Here is a 23,322-nt window from a genome sequence, read left to right as displayed (position 1 = left end):
TCAGAAAAATGCAGGTCAGGTAGGAGGCCACAGGGAGCCCCTTTGATGGCACAGGCAAGCAGGACGCCACTGGCTGCTGCTGGAGCCAGGCCCAAAGCCCCTCCATCTCCTCCTAGTCCCTTCTCTCCTAGCCTGTGGCTCCTAGGGCCACTGGCTGCCTGCGGAAGAATGTTGTTAGTAAACTGTCTATTGAATGAACTAATATATTAAAAATGTTCTCTTAAGAGTTGTCAAAGTAATGTACAATTAAAGCAATTCAAAACTAATTGTGAGGCTGGGGATGGTAGCACATGCCTGCAGTCCCAGCTACTTGGGAGGCTGAAACAGGAGGATCCCTTGAGCCCAGGAGGTCGAAGCTGCAGTGAGCTATGATCACGCCATTGCACTCTAGCCTGGGTGACACAATGAGACCCTGTATCTTACACAAACAAACAACTAAACTGTGGTAAAACACAAAACTCATGTACAATTAAGTAACAAGCATGGGGGGAGGAGCCAAGATGGCCGAATAGGAACAGCTCCGGTCTACAGCTCCCAGCGTGAGCAACGCAGAAGACAGGTGATTTCTGCATTTCCAACTGAGCTTTGAAGAGAGTAGTGGATCTCCCAGCACACAGCTTGAGATCTGAGAACGGGCAGACTGCCTCCTCAAGAGGGTCCCTGACCCCCGAGTAGCCTAAATGGGAGGCAACCCCCAGTAGGGGCGGACTGACACCTCACACGGCCGGGTACTCCTCTGAGACAAAACTTCCGGAGGAATGATCAGGCAGCAGCATTTGAGGTTCACCAAAATCTGCTGTTCTGATACCCAGGCAAACAGGGTCTGGAGTGGACCTCCAGCAAACTCCAACAGACCTGCAGCTGAGGGTCCTGTCTGTTAGAAGGAAAATTAACAAACAGAAAGGACATCCACACCAAAAACCCATCTGTATGTCACCATTATCAAAGACCAAAGGAAGATAAAACCACAAAGATGGGGAAAAAAAAGAGCAGAAAAACTGGAAACTCTAAAAATCAGAGCACCTCTCCTCCTCCAAAGGAACGCAGCTCCTCACCAGCAACAGAACAAAGCTGGATGGAGAATGACTTTGATGAGTTGAGAGAAGAAGGCTTCAGACAATCAAACTACTCCGAGCTACAGGAGGAAATTCGAACCAATGGCAAAGAAGTTAAAAGCTTTGAAAAAAAATTAGAGGAATGGATAACTAGAATAACCATTGCAGAGAAGTCGTTAAAGGACCTGATGGAGCTGAAAACCAAGGCACGAGAGCTATGTGACGAATGCAGAAGCCTCAGGAGCTGATGCGATCAACTGGAAGAAAGGGTATCAGTGATGGAAGACGAAATGAATGAAATGAAGTGAGAAGTTTAGAGAAAAAAGAATAAAAAGAAACGAACAAAGCCTCCAAGAAATATGGGACTATGTGAAAAGACCAAATCTATGTCTGATTGGTGTACCTGAAAGTGACAGGGAGAATGGAACCAAGTTGGAAAACACACTGCAGGGTATTATCCAGGAGAACTTCCCCAATCTAGCAAGGCAGGCCAACATTCAGATTCAGGAAATACAGAGAACTCCACAAAGATACACCTCGAGAAGAGCAACTCCAAGACACATAATTGTCAGATTCACCAAAGTTGAAATACAGGAAAAAATGTTAAGGGCAGCCAGAGAGAAAGCTCGGGTTACCCACAAAGGGAAGCCCATCAGACTAACAGCAGATCTCTCAGCAGAAACTCTACAAGCCAGAAGAGAGTGGGGACCAATATTCAACATTCTTAAAGAAAATAATTTTCAACTCAGAATTTCATATCCAGCCAAACTAAGCTTCATAAGTGAAGGAGAAATAAAATACTTTACAGACAAGCAAATGCTGAGAGATTTTGTCACCACCAGGCCTGCCCTACAAGAGCTCCTGAAGGAAGCACTACACATGGAACAACCGGTACCAGCCACTGCAAAAACATGCCACATTGTAAAGACCATCAAGGCTAGGAAGAAACTGCATCAACTAACGAGCAAAATAACCAGCTAACATCATAATGACAGGATCAAATTCACACATAACAATATTAACTTTAAATGTAAATGGACTAAATGCTCCAATTAAAAGACACAGATTGGCAAATTGGGTAAAGAGTCAAGACCCATCAGTGTGCTGTATTCAGGAAACCCATCTCACGTGCAGGGACACACATAGACTCAAAATAAAGGGATGGAGGAAGATCTACCAAGCAAATGGAAAACAAAAAAAGGCAGGGGTTGCAATCCTAGTCTCGGATAAAACAGACTTTAAACCAACAAAGATCAAAAGAGACAAAGAAGGCTATTACATAATGGTAAAGGGATCAATTCAGCAAGAAGAGCTAACTATCCTAAATATATATGCACCCAGTACAGGAGCACCCAGATTCGTAAAGCAAGTCCTTAGTCCTTAGTGACCTACAAAGACACTTGGACTCCCACACAATAATAATGAGAGACTTTAACATCCCACTGTCAACATTAGACAGATCAACGAGACAGAAAGTTAACAAGGATACCCAGGAATTGAACTCAGCTCTGCACCAAATGGACCTAATAGACATCTACAGAACTCTCCACCCCAAATCAACAGAATATACATTCTTTTCAGCACCACACCACACCTACTCCAAAACTGACCACATAGTTGGAAGTAAAGCACCCCTCAGCAAATGTACAAGAACAGAAATTATAACAAACTGTCTCTCAGACCACAGTGCAATCAAACTAGAACTCAGGATTAAGAAACTCACTCAAAACCGCTCAACTACATGGAAACTGAACAACCTGCTCCTGAATGACTACTGGGTAAATAATGAAATGAAGGCAGAAATAAAGATGTTCTTTGAAACCAACAAGAACACAGACACAACATACTAGAATCTCTGGGACACATTCAATTTCCCTGTGTAGAGGGAAATTTATAGCACTAAATGCCCACAAGAGAAAGCAGGAAAGATCTAAAATTGACACCCTAACATCACAATTAAAAGAAGTAGAAAAGCAAGAGCAAACACATTCAAAAGCTAGCAGAAGGCTAGAAATAACTAAGATCAGAGCAGAACTGAAGGAAATAGAGACACAAAAAACCCTTCAAAAAATTAATGAATCCAGGAGCTGGTTTTTTGAAAAGATCAACAAAATTGATAGACCACTAGCAAGACTAATAAAGAAGAAAAGAGAGAAGAATCAAATAGACGCAATAAAAAATGATAAAGGGGATATCACCAGTGATCCCACAGAAATACAAACTACCATCAGAGAATACTATAAACACCTCTACACAAATAAACTAGAAAATCTAGAAGAAATGGATAAATTCCTTGACACATACATCCTCCCAAGACTAAACCAGGAAGAAGTTGAATCTCTGAATAGACCAATAACAGGTTCTGAATTTGAGGCAATAAGTAATAGCTTACCAACCAAAAAAAGTCCAGGATCAGATGGATTCACAGCCGAATTCTACCAGAGGTAAAAGAAGGAGCTGGTACCGTTCCTTCTGAAACTACTCCAATCAATAGAAAAAGAGGAAATCCTCCCTAACTCATTTCATGAGGCCAGCATCATCCTGATACCAAAGACTGGCAAAGACACAACGAAAAAAGAGAATTTTAGACCAATATCCTTGATGAACATCGATGCAAAAATCCTCAATAAAATACTGGCAATCCGAATCCAGCGGCACATCAAAAAGCTTATCCACCATGATCAAGTGGGCTTCATCCCTGGGATGCAAGGTTGGTTCAACATATGCAAATCAATAAATGTAATCCAGCATATAAACAGAACCAAAGACAAAAAACACATGATCATCTCAATAGATGCAGAAAAGGCCTTTGACAATATTCAACAACACTTCATGCTAAAAACTCTCCATAAATTTGGTATTGATTGGTCATATCTCAAAATAATAAGAGCTATCTATGACAAACCCACAGCCAGTATCATACTGAATGGGCAAAAACTGGAAGCATTCCCTTTGAAAACTGGCACAAGACAGGGATGCCCTCTCTCACCACTCCTATTCAACATAGTGTTGGAAGTTCTGGCCAGGGCAATCAGGCAGGAGAAGGAAATAAAGGGTATTCAATTAGGAAAAGAGGAAGTCAAATTGTCCCTGTTTGCAGATGACATGATTGTATATCTAGAAAACCCCATTGTCTCAGCCCAAAATCTCCTTAAGCTGATAAGCAACTTCAGCAAAGTCTCAGGATACAAAATCAACGTACAAAAATCACAAGCATTCTTATACACCAATAACAGACAAACAGAGAGCCAAATCATGAGTGAACTCCCATTCACAATTGCTTCAAAGAGAATCAAATACCTAGGAATCCAACTTAGAAGGGATGTGAAGGACCTCTTCAAGGAGAACTACAAACCACTGCTCAATGAAATAAAAGAGGATACAAACAAATGGAAGAACATTCCATGCTCATGGGTAGGAAGAATCAATATAGTGAAAATGGCCATACTGCCCAAGGTAATTTATAGATTCAGTGCCATCCCCATCAAGCTACCAATGACTTTCTTCACAGAACTGGAAAAAACTACTTTCAAGTTCATATGGAACCAAAAAAGAGCCCGCATCGCCAAGTCAATCCTAAGCCAAAAGAACAAAGCTGGAGGCATCACGCTACCTGACTTTAAACTATACTACAAGGCTACACTAACCAAAACAGCATGGTACTGGTACCAAAACAGAGATACAGACCAATAGAACAGAACAGAGCCATCAGAAATAATGCCGCATATCTACAACTATCTGATTTTTGACAAACCTGACAAAAACAAGAAATGGGGAAAGGATTCCCTGTTTAATAAATGGTGCTGGGAAAACTGGCTAGCCTTATGTAGAAAGCTGAAGCTGGATCCCTTCCTTACACCTTATACAAAAATTAATTCAAGATGGATTAAAGACTTAAATATTAGACCTAAAACCATAAAAACCCTAGAAGAAAATCTAGGCAATACCATTCAGAACATAGGCATGGGCAAGGACTCCATGTCTAAAACACCAAAAGCAATGGCAACAAAAGCCAAAACTGACGAATGGGATCTAATTAAACTAAAGAGCTTCTGCACAGCAAAAGAAACTACCATCAGAGTGAACAGACAACCTACAGAATGGGAGAAAATTTTCGCAACCTACTCATCTGACAAAGGGCTAATATCCAGAATCTACAATGAACTCAAACAAATTTACAAGAAAAAAACAAACAACCCCATCAAAAAGTGGGCAAAGGATATGAACAGACACTTCTCAAAAGACGACATTTATGCAGCCAAAAAACACATAAAAAAATGCTCATCATCACTGGCCATCAGAGAAATGTAAATCAAAACCACAATGAGATGCCATCTCACATCAGTTAGAATGGCGGTCATTATAAAGTCAGGAAACAACAGGTGCTGGAGAGGATGTGGAGAAATAGGAACACTTTTACACTGTTGGTGGGACTGTAAACTAGTTCAACCATTGTGGAAGTCAGTGTGGCGATTCCTCAGGGATCTAGAACTAGAAATACCATTTGACCCAGCCATCCCATTACTGGGTATATACCGAAAGGACTATAAATCATGCTGCTAGAAAGACACATGCACACGTATGTTTATTGCAGCACTATTCACAATAGCAAAGACTTGGAACCAACCCAAATGTCCAACAATGATAGACTGGATTAAGAAAATGTGGCACATATACACCATGGAATACTATGCAGCCATAAAAAATGATGAGTTCATTTCCTTTGTAGGGACATGGATGAAACTGGAAAACATCATTCTCAGTAAACTATTGCAAGGACAAAAAACCAAACACCGCATGTTCTCACTCATAGGTGGGAATTGAACAATGAGAACTCATGGACATGGGAAGGGGAACATCACACTCCGGGGACTGTTGTGGGGTGGGGGGAGGAGGGAAGGACAGCATTAGGAGATATACCTAATGCTAAGTGATGAGTTAATGGGTGCAGCAAAACAACATGGTACATGGATACATATGTAGAAACCTGCACACTGTGCACATGTACCATAAAACCTAAAGTATAATAATAAAAAATAAAAAATAAAAAAAGAAAATGTGGCAGATACACACCATGGAATACTATGCAGCCATAAAAAACGATGAGTTCATGTCCTTGTAGGGACATGGATGAAACTGGAAACCATCATTCTCAGCAAACTATCATAAGGACAAAAAACCAAACACCACATGTTCTCACTCATAGGTGGGAATTGAACAATGAGAACACATGGTCACAGGAAGGGGAACATCACACACCGGGGACTGTTGTGGGGCGGGGGAAGGGGGAGGGATAGCATTGGGACATATACATAATGCTAAATGACGAGTTAATGTGTGCGGCACCCCAACATGGCACATGTATACATATGTAACAAATCTGCACGTTGTGCACATGTACCCTAAAACTTAAAGTATAATAATAATAAAATTAAAAAAAAAAAGTAACAAGCATGTTAAAAATATTTTGCCGGCCGGGCACAGTGGCTCATGCCTGTAATCCCAGCACTTTGGAAGCTGAGGCAGGTGAATCATGAGGTCAGGAGTTCAAGACCAGCTTGGCCAACATGGTGAAACCCTGTCTCTGCTAAAAATACAAAAAATTAGCCGGGCATGGTGGCAGGCACCTGTAATCCCAGCTACTCGGGAGGCTGAGGCAGGAGAATTGCTTGAACCCAGGAGGTGGAGGTTGCAGTGAGCCAAGATAGTGCCACTGCATTCCAGCCCGGGCAACAGTGCAAGACTCCGTCTCAAAAAAAAAAAAAAATCTTGCCTTCTTTCTTGTGTAATTTTCTTTTTTTGTAAGAGATGTGGTCTCACTATGTTGCCCAGGCTGACCTTGAACTTCAGGGCTCAAACATTCCTCCCACCTCAGCCTCACAAGTAGCTGGGACTATAAGCGCATACCGTCATGCTCAGCTTACCCTTATTTCTATTAATAATTAAATAAATACCAGTTTAAGGATTTATACCTGCCCATGTTACCCACCATGAACATTTTTTATAAGATTTTTTTGTTACAAAAACAATATATGCTCACAATAAAAAAGATGCAGATTAAAAATAAAGTATAAAACATCACTGACCAAGTGTGGTGGCTCACAAGTGTAATCACAACACCAGCCTGGGCAACATAGTGAAACCCCACCTCTACTAAAAATAAAAAATGAAAAAACCCCAACAAAACAAAACAAAAAGAGTATCACCCACTAGAGAACAACCATAGTTAATCTTGGCACATAAACAGATAAACATAGAGAACCTCAAATTTGTGTGTGATATTTTATATTCATGATTTAATTTTAAAATGGTTTATATGGCATACATGGTGTATTTCTCCCATTTGTCAATATTCCAAAACCATCCTTCCCTGTCAGCAGACACATTTCTATAATGGTTTTTAAAGGATGCATAATATTTTATTGCATAAATGTACCATAATTTCTTTTTTTTTAGCATCATAGTTTAGTAACCAATTCCCCACTGAAGGACATTATGACTCGTTCTAAATAGGGAAATGTCACAGTTACTCCAAAATTTAAATCTCAATAGTAGAGGAAATGAATTATATAATGGAAATCTTAGACTACTATGCTTGATAGTCACCAGAGCAAGCACAGCTGCAGTCTGAAAGGCTTTTAAGCCAGAAAAAAAGAAAAAAGGAAAAGAAGTGAACACATTTATAAAGTTTTCCAAACTGTCTATCACAAATGACCGTGGCTTACAGCAGACCTAGCTTCTGGATTGATGACTTGAATCTAGTCATTCATTTTACTTAAGAGAAAGACAGGAAAAAAGTGTCTGTCGTAAGATCAATAAGCCCAGAGTGAAAAATAGGTTTCCTCAAACACTGAAAATAGCACCATGCAGTTTTTGTCTTTGAATTTGAAGAAAATGTAGGTGAAAGTCTTTCGCATAAAGGGACAGGAAAGATCTTTATAAGTACACCACAAAAATGTGAACAAATAAAAGCTAACTCAGTAACTTCAGCCTAATTGGTTGAAATAAATGAAGAAGCAGAAAAATGTTTATAACATGTAACAGTTAAACAATTAATATGTTTTAATATACGAAGAGTTATTACTAGCCAGTGATAAAATCAAACTACTCCCAAAGAGATGAATGGGCAGAAGGTATGAAAAAGCAATTCACAAAACAAACAAATGGCCAGTAAACATGAAAACTCTTGAGCCTCAGAGAAATGAAAAAGAGTAACAAAGTCCTGTCTTGGTGATGCTGTTCATGTGAGGAAGACAATGTGAATTGATATCACCTTTCAGAGTGAAATCTACAAGGATCAAAATGAAGTATACGTATTCTTTGAGTCATTAATCTCACCTCTAGGAATTTACCTTAAGAAGATAATTACACATAATATATATAATTGTACTACACACTGTAGTACTGCTTATAATATAATGAAAAGAAATAAACTGTGAATGGAGAATCTGTGAAATAAATTATGGTACATATGTGCATACAACAGAATACTGTGTAGCCACTAACGAATGCTGAGTACTCAGTAGATCTACATTTGTTAGATGGATAGTTGAAAACTATCCATGAGACTGCAGACTTTCTAAAAGGAAGAGGCTGGAGAATAAAATAGAGGGTGTCACTTCATCAACAGTTACATAGATTGCTACTGAGATGACCTGAAGGATGGCCACCAAATGCTGACAGTGAATTCTAGTGATTTTTATATACTTCATGGTATTTTTCTAGATTAAAAAAAAATAGTAAATGTGTCATTTTTATAAAATATTAAGAAGCATTTTACTGATGAGGGGAAAGGCAGTTACATTATGACAGACTCAAGTATTCTCAAAGAGATGAATTTTATCTAAACATAGTTCGGCTATTAAGGCCAGCTGGCTGTTTTATGTCTGCTTTATTGCTTGTTACTTTGTAACTGTGGTATAACAAAGAATTTTTCTGGCATGCCATCTTGGGTTCCTGGTAGAAGCTTCAAACACCCTTGGAATTTCCTGAGTGCTGGTGCCTTTGTTCTGCTAATGAGGCGATTCAGATTGCACACTGGGGAGTCAGGGGAGGGCAGAGACCAAGCTCAATCATGTGGCCAATGATTTAATCAATCATGCCTACAGAATGAGACTTCAATGAAATCTTTGGTCACCAAAGGTCAGTGCAGCCTCCTGACTGGTGTACACACTGATGTGCCAGGAGAGTGGGGTGACCTGACACTAAGGGTTGTAGAAGCTCTGCTTTACCTTCTAGGCTTCGCTTTATGTGTCTCCTTTCTAATAAAACTGCAGTGGTAAGGACAGGACTTTTTTCTGAGTTCTGTGAGTCATTCTAGTGAATTATGGAACCTGAGGTGGGGACGTGGGAACCTCCTAGAATAGTAACCAGCTGGACAGAAATGTGAGTGGCCTAGAGATCCCCCTGAAACTTGTGGATGGAGTCTGAAGTGGGGGCAGTCTTGTGGACTCTGTCCTTAATAGGCGAGATCTGCGATTACTCCAGGTAGTCAGTGTCAGATTTGCAATGCAGTACACCCAGGTGGTGTCAGACCAGTTGGGATGAAATGGAAAAGTAATCATCCTAAGTAATGATATAGTATTATTTTCTATAACTGATACTTTGAAAAAATGTCAATGTAGTAAATGGCCAATAGCTTTGTTGATTGGGTTTTGTGAATTTCCTACCACAAACAATAACACGTAAGAAATGTTTCTGCTTCTTGGACATCCAGATGCCTCCTGTCTGTGCCATTCATGCAGCTCTCCCAGGCTGTGCTCCCACAGCCCCATGGGCCTCTACTACAGCACTCATTCCCATGTACTGCATCAGTCTCATACTGCCTCTCTCTCATATGCTGGACTGTGAATTCCAAAGCAGGCATCACATCTTCTCCATCTTTGTATCTCAGAGCCTACCACTGTGCCTAGAAAGTGGCAGAGGTGCTATTAAATTTGGTGGATGAATGAGTCAGTGAAATAACTGTCCATAAAAATCACTCCAGTGGAGGAAAGTGCAAGCTCAGGTTTGAAACTTCGCAGTCATTATATGCTCTTTTCCTCCAGCCAACCTTTCAATATTCAACAAAATACTGTGTCTGGGGGATCAAAGTGATAAGCGACCTCTGAAGGAAAATGGTAAATGAAATAAGAATTCCTTCAAACATAATAGGAAAAAAGAAAATAGTGTTAAATATTCCTTTTCCTTTTCTCTTAGATTTTTGTGGTTTCATGACAGGACATGAGAAATCTGGCTTGAAGGACTAACTTTTTTTTTTGTGGGCAGAATGCTTTTATCCTTCTCTACAACAACTTACCTTTTAACCTGGCATCACCCCCAAAGGCACCACAGCCCCAGTTTCCTGTGGCCACTGCAGAAAGATTCTCTGAAGAAACTCCAGGACGGAGAAATCCACAGTAAGCCTGCAGGATAAAAGAATTATCAAAGCCTGTGAGTGCCTAAACACTAACAGTGTTTCTGACTGATGTACTAGGATCAGTGTCCATTATCAAGCTTATGTTCAATTTCTCATTTTTTTTTTTCCATAGGGGCCAAAATAGAGGGAAAAACAAAGAGGGAGGGAGGGAGAGAAAAACCTGGGATTATGCAAGGAAGAGACTAAGAAATGATAAATTTTAATATTTATTTGTTTGAATGCTAAGCAAATAAAATCCCTTAAACTAATACAGGTCCCAATTTATTTTTCCACTTCAAACAAACAGAAATGAAAATGGCAGAGATATTTCAAGAACTAACAGGATCCCAATTATAAACTACTAGGAAAAACCACCAGGAAAGCGACTTGTTAGAACAGTTTTCTTTTTCTTTGAAGGCTTTAATCACTATTTTTTTCATCAGGAAAAGGGTCACTATTATGCCTCCTCAGCATTCTCTCTCTGAGTTATGGAGACTAGATTAATAAATGTGCTTCCTGCTACTGAAATACTTAACAAAGAGCAAGGAACTATCTATAGAAGGAATTCCTACACCTGGTTAAGAAATAACCTTTAAGATGCCTTTTGGCTCTAAGATTCTCTAGTTTCACAGCTCTGTTTTAAGCTAGAATATTTAAAAATTTGCCAGTAATCTGAGAAAAGTACAATATATTCTGAGGATGCTGGCTAAGTATTAATTAAATGAACAGCTCATTTTCTATATGAGAAGACCATTGTGTAAGATCCCAGAGTTCCTGATTTCCACCTCTTTGCTGTCAGCTAGTTGGTCTTTCTGCCTTCTTTCTAAATTCTTATTTTCTGAAGTGATGAGACTGTAACAGGTTTAATACAGCGGCAAAGCAAAACTTCCCTGGGTTCTCAAGTTCCAAATGAAGCCTAAAATATAGCTTACATATAATAGCAAATACAATTAAAAGAATGATCTTGACAAATGTTCCCAGAGAAAACCCAAGGATAAAGAAAGATGCTTCTATGAAACCCACACATAGAAATATAGTAAATTGTTCTTTGAAGTTTCCACAAAGGTATAAAAATTTATTTTACAGACTGTCTCGATGGATTAACAAGGCTATTCCTTCCATACCCTCCTAGACTGTAAATCCTGACAGATATTAATTATAAGTTGGTACCAGATCATTATTCAACACTGTGGTATAGCGCTTACACAAGCGCTCACAAATTACCTGCATAGTCAGATGCATGGAGCTTCTGAAAATCTCTTTCAGGTCAAAAAAATTTGAGAGCTCCATTTGTTTTGAATAGGCTCTTGAAAGATAGTCTGTGTCATTAACAAACAAGGGAAAAAACAAACCCTCTGGAAGAATAAACATAACTTTGCCACTTTGTTTCATGTCAGAATTTTCTAACATGCCTAGAGATAAGAAAGCTTCCTCAGATTCCTAGTTCATTTCTCTGTTTTATACTATCAGGATGGTTTTAGTTTCTTTCTTACTGCTGTCTCTAAATAACTGGGTTAACTTTACTTCAATGTGCAAAAATAGCTTAGTGAAACTAAGGCCTAATGATTGAGAATTTGAAACACTTAAATTATTAGAAGCAAAATCTAGTATAAAATATTATCCAATTTTCCTGGAAAATTATCTATCTTGAAAAATGGCCATCAAAACAAACCATGAAACTCAAAATAAACCTCATTCAGTGTTTAGATCAAATCTTTAAAAGCTCATGGCTATAACCCCAGCACTTTGGGAGGCTGAAGTGGGAGGATCACTTGAGCTCTGGAGTTTGAGATCAGCCTGGGCAATATGGCAAGACCTGTGGTGTCATCTACTTGGGAGGCTGAGGTGGGAGGACTGCTTGAGCCCAGGAGGTCTAGGCTGCAGTGAGCCATGATGGCGCCACTGCACTCCAGCCTGGGTGACAGTGAACTCTATCCCCCACCCCGCCACCAAAAAATATTGATCAGATAAAAATTAAATGATAAAATTACATAGAAATTAGAATAACTGGTTATAATGATTAAATACAAAATTATTTTATTCTGTTAAGAAGCAAGCATTTGTAAGGTCAGAAATAAGACAGTAGCATGCTGCCCTGAGCCCTCTTTGGAAGGTCAGCCCAGGCTTCTCCCTTGTCTAGGAAGAAGGATGCCTTAAGTGCTGGAGACCAGGGCAGAGCCTTGAATCAGGGGACCTTTCCTTTTATGAGTAGGAACTGAACTCCTTTGGTAAAGAAACAAAGATGAGATAAGGATAGAGACCTCAAAAGAGTTGCCAAGTTCTCACTCCATAGAGAAAGGCACTAGGAGTTCTCAAGAGCTCTATATTGGCAAATGCGTTTGTTTTTCCCCCACCCAGAGCAAGAGTACTTGAGAAGACTGATCAGAGAGCTGCGAGAGTAAAAGAAAGCCAGCTTGAACTCTAGCCATACCCTGCCCTGACAGTCTGCAATGACAGAGCAATTTATTTTTACTAATAAACAACTCAGAAGGGGGAAAAGAAAAAGGAAGCACTGAGACCTCAGGATAGTAAGCAGAAGATACCAATGAACAACTCTCTCTTGGAATGAGTTTTGATGGGAAGGGAAGAAGACAGCGAACATAAAGGTAATTTGGGAATCCTGAAGGTTGCAAAGGGGTGTATTGAGAAGAAAGATGAAAATATTAGTACCTAGAGTTAAAAACTAGAGACCAACCAGGAAATGGTAATGAAAAAGATGTAGGAAGAAGGAAAGAAAACGGAAAAGAGACCAAACAAAACTGGTATAAAAGTCTACAGGCCCAAAATGAGGCCCAGGAAAGAAATGGTATCCAGGGGAATAGTCTGGCACAAACTGATGTTTAAGATTTTACACTTAAGTAAGATCTTTGGCTTCAATATCAATTTTAGAAGGCCCAAGCAGATAGTTACGTGCTGCATAGTGATGTTGCACTCAACAACGAAGCACAAACACGACGATGGTCCCATAAGATTATAACACCATATTTTCATAGTACCTGTCCTATGTTTAAGACACAAATACCCACCGTTGCGTCACAACTGCCTATAGTATTCAGTACAGTAACATACTCGACTGGTTTGCAGTCTAGGAGCAATAGGCCATACCATCTAGCCTAGGTGAGTAGCAGGCTATATCACTTAGGTTGTGTAAGTACACTCTGTGACATATGCACAGTGACTACTTCACAGAACATATCTCCATCTTTAAGTGATACACGATTTTACTTAAAAGATGTCTTTCATTATCATGTAAATACATTATTCTACTTGCTAGAATAATTTAATAATTATTGTTCCTAAAGAGTTACTCATTTATATGAAATCAATCTACTATACTTCTTTAACTTAATACATAGTGGATATTGATACTGATTTTCTGAGGTTTTTAGTATTCTGTGATTTCTTATGACTTTTTTTTTTTTTCTTCTTCTTCTTTTTAGCCCAGGCTGGGTGCAGTGGTGTGATTCCAGCTCACTGCAACCTCCAGCTCACTGCAACCTCCACCTCCCGGGTTCAAGCAATTCTCCTGCCTCAGCCTCCCGAGTAGCTGAGATTAGACTTTATCCCTAAAATAATTATAACATTAATACATTGTTTTTGCTATTCTAAAATGCAATATAAAATCAAAGAAGTATGTAGATCTTAGTTTCCTGATGTATAAAATCCAAGATTGGGTTATGTATTTGTTATTCTGATTCTATATGTTGGGAAACTTAAGGGAAAATCCACTACAAATGATACATTTTGAACATTCTTGAAAAGTAAAGTGACACCTATTTTATGAAAAGATTGTAAGTGCTCAGATGCTGAACTTCTTAGGAATATCAGCAGCAAATTTGACTGGTTTTGTTTTCAGGCTTTGGTTTAATAACAGTCCTATTCCAAATATGATGGTGAATAATAACAAAAACATCAATAAACAGATCAATTTTTAAAAAGGTAAATAGGGATGATTTCTATCTCTCCACCTTGTTCAATTTCAGATTCAGAAAGCTCCACAAAACATATTCATTACTTAATCCTACCTAAAATCCTACCTAACATGGCAAATACAACTTTTCACAAGTGATTTCTTTCTTCTCTTGCAGCGCTATTTGCCACTTTTACAAGCTGAAGTCATAAATCTTTCTAATCCTAAGATAATTCTCCTTTAGAATGACACCCAGCTGATCTCTCACAGGATTAAACATTGCTTCACAGTATCAGTTAGATGAAAGGAGACTGGTTCCCTCCTTTAAAAACCAACTCTACTTGCAGGTCACGATGTGGGTCCAATAAGACCAGTGGAGCCTGGATGGAGCAGACCTTTTCCAGAGGCCTGGAAAGCACTTTGTAGGATTGGCTTTTCAATTATTAACTGGTGAGTAATGCTTAAAAGTAGCAAACAGGTCCCCAGAGGTCAGAGATCCATACTGAATTCTGACGGTGAAAACCAGTCTTACTGCTTTTTCGCTTAGAAAAATGTGGGTTTTTTTTTCTTTTCTTCCTTTCTCTCCGGCATGCATACACACACACAGACACAGACACAGACACAGACACACACACACACACACACACACACACACGTAGAATTGTGCAAGTCATCTCTAAAGTGATTTAACACAGACTTCTGCTCTAAAAGTTTGCAAAACAAGAGATATAAAATATTAAACATTGTCTTCAAGTTGTGCTGTCAGTTTATGTGAGATTCCTGCTGCTCATAACCAAAATTCTTAAGTCAATTTTAATAGGTAAATGTAACTAGTAAGGGACAAATGCTTTAATTTAGAAGGCCTAAAGTTGTTTGGATTAGTTTCTGATTAAGTTGCCAATGACATTTAACAAAATCATTTACTGCTTTTTCCTTTTTCAGTGAAAGAATTAAAAAACTAATTCTTTGCTAAAAGAACACATTTTTTGGAATATATCAGTGAATAAAAGAACACACATTTATCAGATGCCTTCCCATGTGCCAGGCCCTGAACTAGGTGCTTTCTCAAAGTTAGTCCATGTGTTGATAGGCTCTTGAAAAACTATATCAAACAGAAAAGCATATTGAGAAAAGCATTTAACAGGTACCTTGCTCACAGCAGAAATTTATGATCACAAAAGAAGAGTGATTCAGGCATAAGCATGTAGGAGACTATTCCAAAAGCAGAAATATTCTCAATGATTTAAGTTTGAACCATAAAAAGTCTAGAAGGTCAGACCTAGTTATAGTAGTCTCTATGTGGAGGATTTACATTTTTAAAAATAATTTGGCTGGGCACAGTGTCTTACACCTGTAATCCCAGCACTTTGGGAGCCCGAAGCACATGGATCAACTGAGGCTGGGAGTTCGAGATGAGCCTGACCAACATGGAGAAACCCTGTCTCTATTAAAAATACAAAAATAGCCGGGTGTGGTGGTGCATGCCTGTAATCCCAGCTACTCGGGAGGCTGAGGCAGGAGAATCACTTGAACCCGGGAGGTGGAGGTTACAAAGAGCTGAGATCGTGCCATTGCACTCCAGCCTGGGCAACAAGAGTGAAACTCCGTCTAAAAAAAAAAAAAAAAAAAAAGATTTGAAGGCAGGGGAGCCTGGATTTGAGCCCTGGTTTGGTCAGTGGCCAGCTATGTGACCTGGCCTGCGACAAATTACTCAACTTCCTAAGAAGTGAACTGTCTCTAAATTAGAGACAAGAAAAATAGTTATGCCTCCCTGAGTGGTTAGGACTAAATCAGACACTGCATTTAAAGCACTAAGTAGAATGCCTCATAGAGAGTAAGCAATCATTTAATGGCAAGAATTACTTTTACTATTGTTATCTGTATAATTTGAAAAAAAAATTTCGCCTGCATTTGACTGAAAAGAATCTTTTATGAATTATAAATTAGACTTTATTGCATATTGACATGAATAATAGCAGGTTGAAAATGAATGTAGAACTACATCGCTATACATTAAAAATTAACCCATTTGCTTCATAGGGCTTCATCTGTCCCAAACTTGATTTGACACTCAACTTACTAGGCTTTATTGAGCACCCGAAGAATATTTAGGAAACAGATAACATTTTGTGACATATTGAGTGATTTAAGATAATGTACTTATGTAACTTCTAAAATATTTACCTCAAAAACCTAAATTAACACTGTCTAAGAAGTTATTTAAGCCAGGCCTGGTGGCTCACGCCTGTAATCTCAGCACTTTGGGAGGCCAAGATGGGCAGATCACCTGAGGTCAGGAGTTGGAGACAAAACTGGCCAACATGATGAAACTCCAACTCCATTAAAAATACAAAAATTAGTCTGGCGTGGTGGTGCGTGCCTCTGGTCCCAGCTACTTGGGAGGCTGAGGCAGGAGAATCACTTCTACCCGGGAGGCAGAGGTTGCAGTGAACTGAGACCGTGCCATTGCACTCCAGCCAGGGCAACAAGAGTGAAATTTCATCTCAAAAAAAAAAAAAAAAGTTATTTAATTATCAGTCAAGTCATTTAACAAAATATTTTTGAGACACTTCCATAAGGCGGTGTGACTGACTGCCACCAACTCCTAATGAAATAAAACTCCTGTTGCCCGGTTACTTAAAGACTCATTCTTTGTATAAAATGCCCCTCATTTAGACTCTATATTCTATAAATAAATGTTCTTCCATGTTGCCAATATTTACAACTAACTTAACCTATTCACATACATCTTTTAAATTTCTGGTGTCTTTGAGGATGGGCAAACTGAAGGTTGGTGATACACAAGTAAGTGCAGAGAGAATCAACTGGACCTGGCAATTTTAAAAAAGACTTATGCCCAAAGTTACCTTCTTAAAAGATCATAATTTAGGATAACTTCTAAAAGCGAATGATCTAGTTCTCATAGAAAAGTATATGTGGGAGTATAGAGTTCATTCATAAAATAGGGAAGCTTTCAGTTTGTATTAATGTATTAACCGTGGCTAAACACATTTTGGTTCTACTTTCCTTTTCCATATTTCTCTCCAACAACCTACTGCTTATATAAATGTCCTCTTGACTGTGTGACAAATTCACATATACGTGTTTAGGTAAGTAGCACCTCATGAAAATTTAAAGATAAATCTTATCCTACTCTATATGCTCTATCCTAAAAACATCATGGCACTGGGGACAACTGCTTTAAGGCAAGAGTTTGGGACAGTGAAAATAGGCTTACATTTAAAATGTAACCAATTACTAGTAAAAGATACTTTTCAGGCAGGGCGTCGTGGCTCATGCCTATAATCCCAGCACTTTGGGAGGCCGACGGGGAGGAGATCGCTTGAGCCCAGGAGTTTGAAATTGGCCTGGGCAATATGGTGAAACCTAGTGTATCTAAAAAAGAAAAATCAGCCGGGTGTGGTGGTGCACACCTGTACTCCTAGCTACTCACGAGGCTGAGATGGGAGGATCACCTGAGCCCAGAGAGGTTGAGAGTCTGCAGTGAGCTGTGATTGCGCATGCTACTGCACTCCAGCCTAGGCAACAAAGATCCTGCTTCAAAAAAAAACAAAAAACAAAACAAAACAAATCTTCAGTACAGGCAAATCTCTGACTTTCAGAGTCAGGTAGGAGAGAACTTTAGAACTGTTAATACACCAAAGGCCAGTCTTTCTGGATAGCTATTCTGAGGGATTACTTTTTATTTTCATTTTTAAATAAATGATGTCTGTTACGTAAGTTCAACTTTAAAAAATAGTACATTATTCTTCAAACATTTTATAAAATTTGAGAACTCTAAACATTAAAATAATTTTTAAAATTATACATATGAGAACATGTTCAACAATAAATTAGATTCTCCCAAATAGATCAGGATATAAGGTACTTAATTATGTTCAAAATATCTACTAAGTTGTAAGTGTAGTAAAAGTCTGTCTAGATCACTGTTATTATTCTCAGAAGTCTGTGTAGGAACTGGCACACCATGTATAGCCATGTAAAACCACAAGCCTCATTATCCTAATAATCTCATAACCAAATCCTACTCATGGGAGTGAAAGAATGATTTTCAGAATTGGGTCAGTCTTCTTGGCTGTGTGAATAATTTGTGGAACTAAAGAAAATCTCTAGGCTGGGCACAGTGGCTCACGCCTGTAATCCCAACACTTTGGGAGGCTGTGGCAGGCAGGATCGCCTGAAGTCAGGAGTTTGAGACCAGCCTGGCCAACGTGGTGAAACCCCATCTCTACTAAAAATACAAAAATTAGCTGGGCGTGGTGGTGGGTGCTTGTAATCTCAGTTACTTGGGAGGCTGAGGCAGGAGAATCGCTTGAACCTGGGAGGCGGAGGTTGCAGTGAGCCAAGATCATGCCATTGCACTCCAGCCTGGGCCACAAAAGCGAAACTCCATCTCAAAAAAAAAGAAAAGAAAAGAAAGAAAAGAAGAAAAAGAAAATCTCTGCTGAGTGAATAATTTGAGGAACTAAAGAAAATCTCTGCTGTTTTGGGAAAGCCCAAAATCCGGAGAACAGAATCAGCTCTCTATTGTGTAACAGAGTTTATTTATTATGGTTGCCAATACTGAAAATTTGAACAACAGGTATGGCTCATTTTTATATTTCTGTAATAAAAAAGAAAAAAATGAATATAGTAGGCAGCACTAAGTATTACAGAAAATAATAGATTCCATCATAAATCTTACCTAAAATACAACAACATTTGACCTGGCTTTTTCAGTTTTTCTGTTTTAACCCTGATAGCATACTTTGTAGAGAAAATGTCATTAAGCAGGTCTGAGAAAAAATTTTCAGAGCTCATTTGTTTCTATATGGTTTTATAATGATAATGTTCCATAGCAGCTAAGGTACTTGATGAGATAAATGCATGTGTGGGGTTTAAAACTAAGCAACAGCCTATCTGGCAACCTTAGCTGCGAATCAAACAATTACAAAATGGAAAGTACATCTTGTACAAGCTGACAGAGCCATTAAATCAGGAGAGCTGTGGGCAGAGACATACTGACACTGCAAGAATTACCAGAAAGCATTAATTTCAGCATTAATAAAATGGCAGTAAATAGATGACAGCTGCCAGATGAACTAAGAAATAAGGTTACCGGCCTTGTTCAGCTCGCGTCTCATTTTCTCAGGCACAAACTGATCGAGGTGGCGTCTGAAGTGAAGAGCATCGATGGCAACGATCTCAGTGCAGCGCCGCTGCCAGTCGTCCCTGGGACAGGATGAAAAGGGGAGAAAAGATAAGGAACAGGTAGTCGCTCAAATAAAATCCTCTCAGTGGTCAGGTTGCCAAGACTTTAGCTGTGTTAAAATATTAAAAACAAACCAGTGTCTGCAGGTCTGAGCAAAAGGAAAGGAAAGGAAACACCTTTTATTTTTAGATTGAGGCATATACAGTGTGCACTGTTAGGCATTAAAAAGTAAAATGAAAAATTACCCAGAGACAACACAATGACATAGTGTAAACAGGTAAATCATTTATAGTAAGTCTCAGAGGTTAAAGGATTTGGGGGCAAACAAAAGGAATCTAGTTCTTTGTTTTCCTCTAATACTAAGGACATGGAATTTGTATCCTGACAAAAGCTCATTCCTCCTTTGCTTTGAGAGATCTGCTTTAAATCACTGGGGTTGAAACATCACTATATACTGTCCAAGAAATAATCCTAAGAAGTGTTACAAAAATGTGAAATAATTCAGTGCAGCATTCTACCTACTGTGCTCAATTGCTGACTGTGAGAAACTATTTTTAAAATAACAAAGACATCAAAGCAGACAATACCATGTTGCCTGTGGAAATAGAGAGGACTGGTTGAGATGATAATTTTGGAAACATGTAAAATCCCAAATATTTAATCTCTTTATGAACCTGCATATATTGCTGTGCCAAGCAACTTTTCAAACTGAAAACCAACAATAGAAATCTTCATGCTGGTTTGTAAATAATTATCAGGAATAAACATCTACATAGGTGTTTGTTGCAACCATATATTTTAAACAAAATAAAGAGAAAGAAAGCAGAGGATGGACTTGAGACATTACGAGGAATAAATCTGTGGCACGTGGGCAAGAGCTGATTCTTTCTGCCACAATGGTTTTCTCATCAAATAACAAACAAAACAAAACAAAACAAAAAACCCCACAAGCTTTCAGGTAGTATTTCTGCAAAATTTTATCTCTGGTTAACTAGAAGTAAGAATGTCAAAGTAGAAGACTACATTTCAAGAAGAAATAGGAGACAGGAGCAGCAAAGCACACTGCAGGTTCTGCCATCAACTGGTTTGCGGCATTAGGTCAACTGTCGCAACATAGATTTCCTCTACCTAATTTCACAGAAAAATTAAAGATCACTTATTAAGTTGGTCAAAGGCTTTAAGCTCTAATTAGAACCTATTCTACTGAGATTTAAACATGGAATTTAACCTCCACGGTTTCTGATTGTAGCTCAGAGGTAAAGAACTGTAGAGAATTCTGCCCCTCTTTGTCTTTGCTTTAGACTTTTGGTTTTATCTTCTCTGTTCTTCCCTTTGGTACTGGAAGATGGTAATAGTGTTTTCAATACCAATGAACCTGTAATGCTGATTTCTTTTCTTTTTTCTTTTTAAGTTCACTTGTTGAAATACAAGTAGACGGAATGAGAGTGTGTGAGGGTCAAGCCCAAATTCCTTTGCTTTTAGCCATGGAATACTGAAGACAGAAACAGACTCACCTTTCACTCCCATCTTCATGGCTCCGGGACCAACGATATGTCTCAGCATAGCCTGTGTATTCACTGTACTGCTCAGTACCTGAAACAAACAATCTGTCACTATTAACTTCACACTTAATGGCAAAAACATTCCACCTATCATAACATGGCAAGAATCACTTCTGTTTAGCACTGTACTGAAGGTCTCTCCAGCCAGTGCAATAAGGCAAGAAAATAAACAAAAAGGCATAAAGAATGTAAAAAAAATAAGTCAAACTGTCCCTATTTGTAGATAACATGATTGTTTACATAGCAAATCCTAAGGAATCATTGAACTAAAGAGAGAGGCCAGGCTCAGTGGCTCATGCCTGTAATCCCAGAGGTGGGTGGATTACCTGAAGTCAGAAGTTCGAGACCAGCCTGGAAAACATGGTGAAACCCCACCTCTGCTAAAAATGTAAAAATTAGCCAGGTGTGGTGGTGTGCGCCTTTAATCCCAGCTACTAGCGGGGCTGAGGCAGGAGAACTGCTTGAACCTGGGAGGCGGAGGTTGCAGTGAGCCGAGAGCATGCCACTGCACTCCAGCGTGGGAGACAGAGCGAGATTCAGTCTCAAAAGAAAAAAAAGAAAAGAAAGGGGAAATTAAAATAAAGAAAAAGCATATAAGTAAACTTAGATCAAGGGTATGTCTGTATACTGGCAACAAACAATGGGAAAATAAACATTTTTAAAAAATCCATTACCCATAATGTCAAAAACCATAAAATACCTAGGAGTAAATATAACAACAAAGAAGACACTACTGGCCGGGTGCAGTGGCTCACGCCTGTAATCCTAGCGCTTTGGGAGGCCGAGGCTGGTGGATCACCTGAGGTCAGAAGTTCGAGACCAGCCTGGCCAACATGGTGAAGCTCCGTCTCTAATAAAAATACAAAAATTAGCTGGGCATTGTGGCGTGTGCCTGTAATCCCAGCTACTCAGGAGGCTGAGGCAGGAGAATCGCTTGAACCCGGGAGGCAGAGGTTGCAGTGAGCGGAGATTGTGTCACTTCACTCCAGCCTAGGCCACAGAGCAAGACTCCATCTCACAAAAAAAAAAAAAAAAAAAAAGACACTAGAAAAAAAAAGAAAAATGGAGACTGGGGAGGCGGAGGTTGCACTGAACTGAGATCATGCCACTGCCCTCCAGCCTGTGTGACAGAGCAAGGCTCTATCTCAAAACACAAACAAAAACAAACAAACAAACAAACAATGAAAAAACACCTTCAGGAAAATGCTTAGACAAGACTGGAGGAAAAATATTTGCAAATCAAATATCTGACAAAGGACTTGTGTTCAGAATACATGACAAACTCCTACATGTCTATTATAAAAACACAACCCAATTTATAAAAATGGACAGAAGACCTGAATATAAACTTCACAGAGGAAGGTATACAACTGGCTAACAACCACATAAAATATTGCTCAACATTATTAGTCATCAGAGAAATGCAAATAAAAAAATCACAGTGAGAAACCACCATATACTCAAAAGAGAGGCTAAAATACAAAAGAATAAAAAAGAATGACAACACTAAATGTTGACAAGGATGGAAAACAAGTGGAAATCTCATTATATATTGCTGGTAGAACATAAATTGGTGTAATAATTTTGGAAAAGAATTTGGCAATCCCTTATAAAATTAAACATACACATATCCTTTGACCTAGAACTTCCATTCCTAGATATCTACTAAACAAATACTAAAAATGTGTGCTCACAAAAACTGCAAAGAACAATGTTCATAGCAGGTTTACTTACGATAGATTTTTATCAGTCATTGCTCAACCAGAGAAATGGAACCAGGAGGACATATATATGAAGAGATTTATTGCCAAAAATTGGCCTACACAATTGTGGAGCTGACTAGTCAGGTCCAAAGGGTGCACTGGAACTCTCAGGCATGGGTGAAGTGGCAGTGCACAGAATGAATTTCCTCTTCAGAGAAGCCTCAGCTCTGCTCTTAAGGCCTTCCACCCAACTGAATCAGGCTCACCCAGATTATCACTTATTTAATGCAAATTGTATTGAATGTGGCTAAGCACAGTGGCTCATGCCTGTAATCCCAGCACTTTGGGAGGCCGAGGCGGGGAGATCACTTGAGGTCAGTAGTTAGAGACCAGCCTAGCCAACATGGTGAAACACTGTCCCTACTAAAAATACAAAAATTAGCTGAACATGGTGGCAGGCACCTGTAATCCCAGCTACTGGGG

At 39.0% G+C, this 23,322-nt stretch overlaps 1 protein-coding gene across 6 annotated transcripts in view; it reads right to left on the bottom strand.

Moving 5' to 3' along the window:
* The window catches only part of PARG (poly(ADP-ribose) glycohydrolase), a 133,087-nt gene that overhangs the window by 10,118 nt on the left and 99,647 nt on the right, over positions 1-23,322 (bottom strand). For 5 of the 6 annotated variants that reach the window (XR_008657174.2, XM_055275332.2, XM_055275335.2 and 2 more), the window contains 3 exons: positions 21,089-21,167; positions 19,486-19,594; positions 10,354-10,459 (listed from right to left, as the gene is read on the bottom strand). Coding sequence is in view for 5 of the 6 variants with exons in the window: in XM_055275332.2 (XP_055131307.1) it covers positions 10,354-10,459; positions 19,486-19,594; positions 21,089-21,167 (294 nt within the window). In the remaining variant the exon portion in view is untranslated. Of the gene's footprint in view, positions 1-10,353; positions 10,460-19,481; positions 19,595-21,088; positions 21,168-23,322 lie in introns of all 6 variants that reach the window. The other variant, XM_063637422.1, reaches the window with a different exon arrangement.

Source organism: Symphalangus syndactylus, chromosome 4, assembly GCF_028878055.3.
Source record: "Symphalangus syndactylus isolate Jambi chromosome 4, NHGRI_mSymSyn1-v2.1_pri, whole genome shotgun sequence".
NCBI lineage: Eukaryota > Metazoa > Chordata > Mammalia > Primates > Hylobatidae > Symphalangus > Symphalangus syndactylus.
This window is presented reverse-complemented; position numbering and strand designations above follow the sequence as displayed.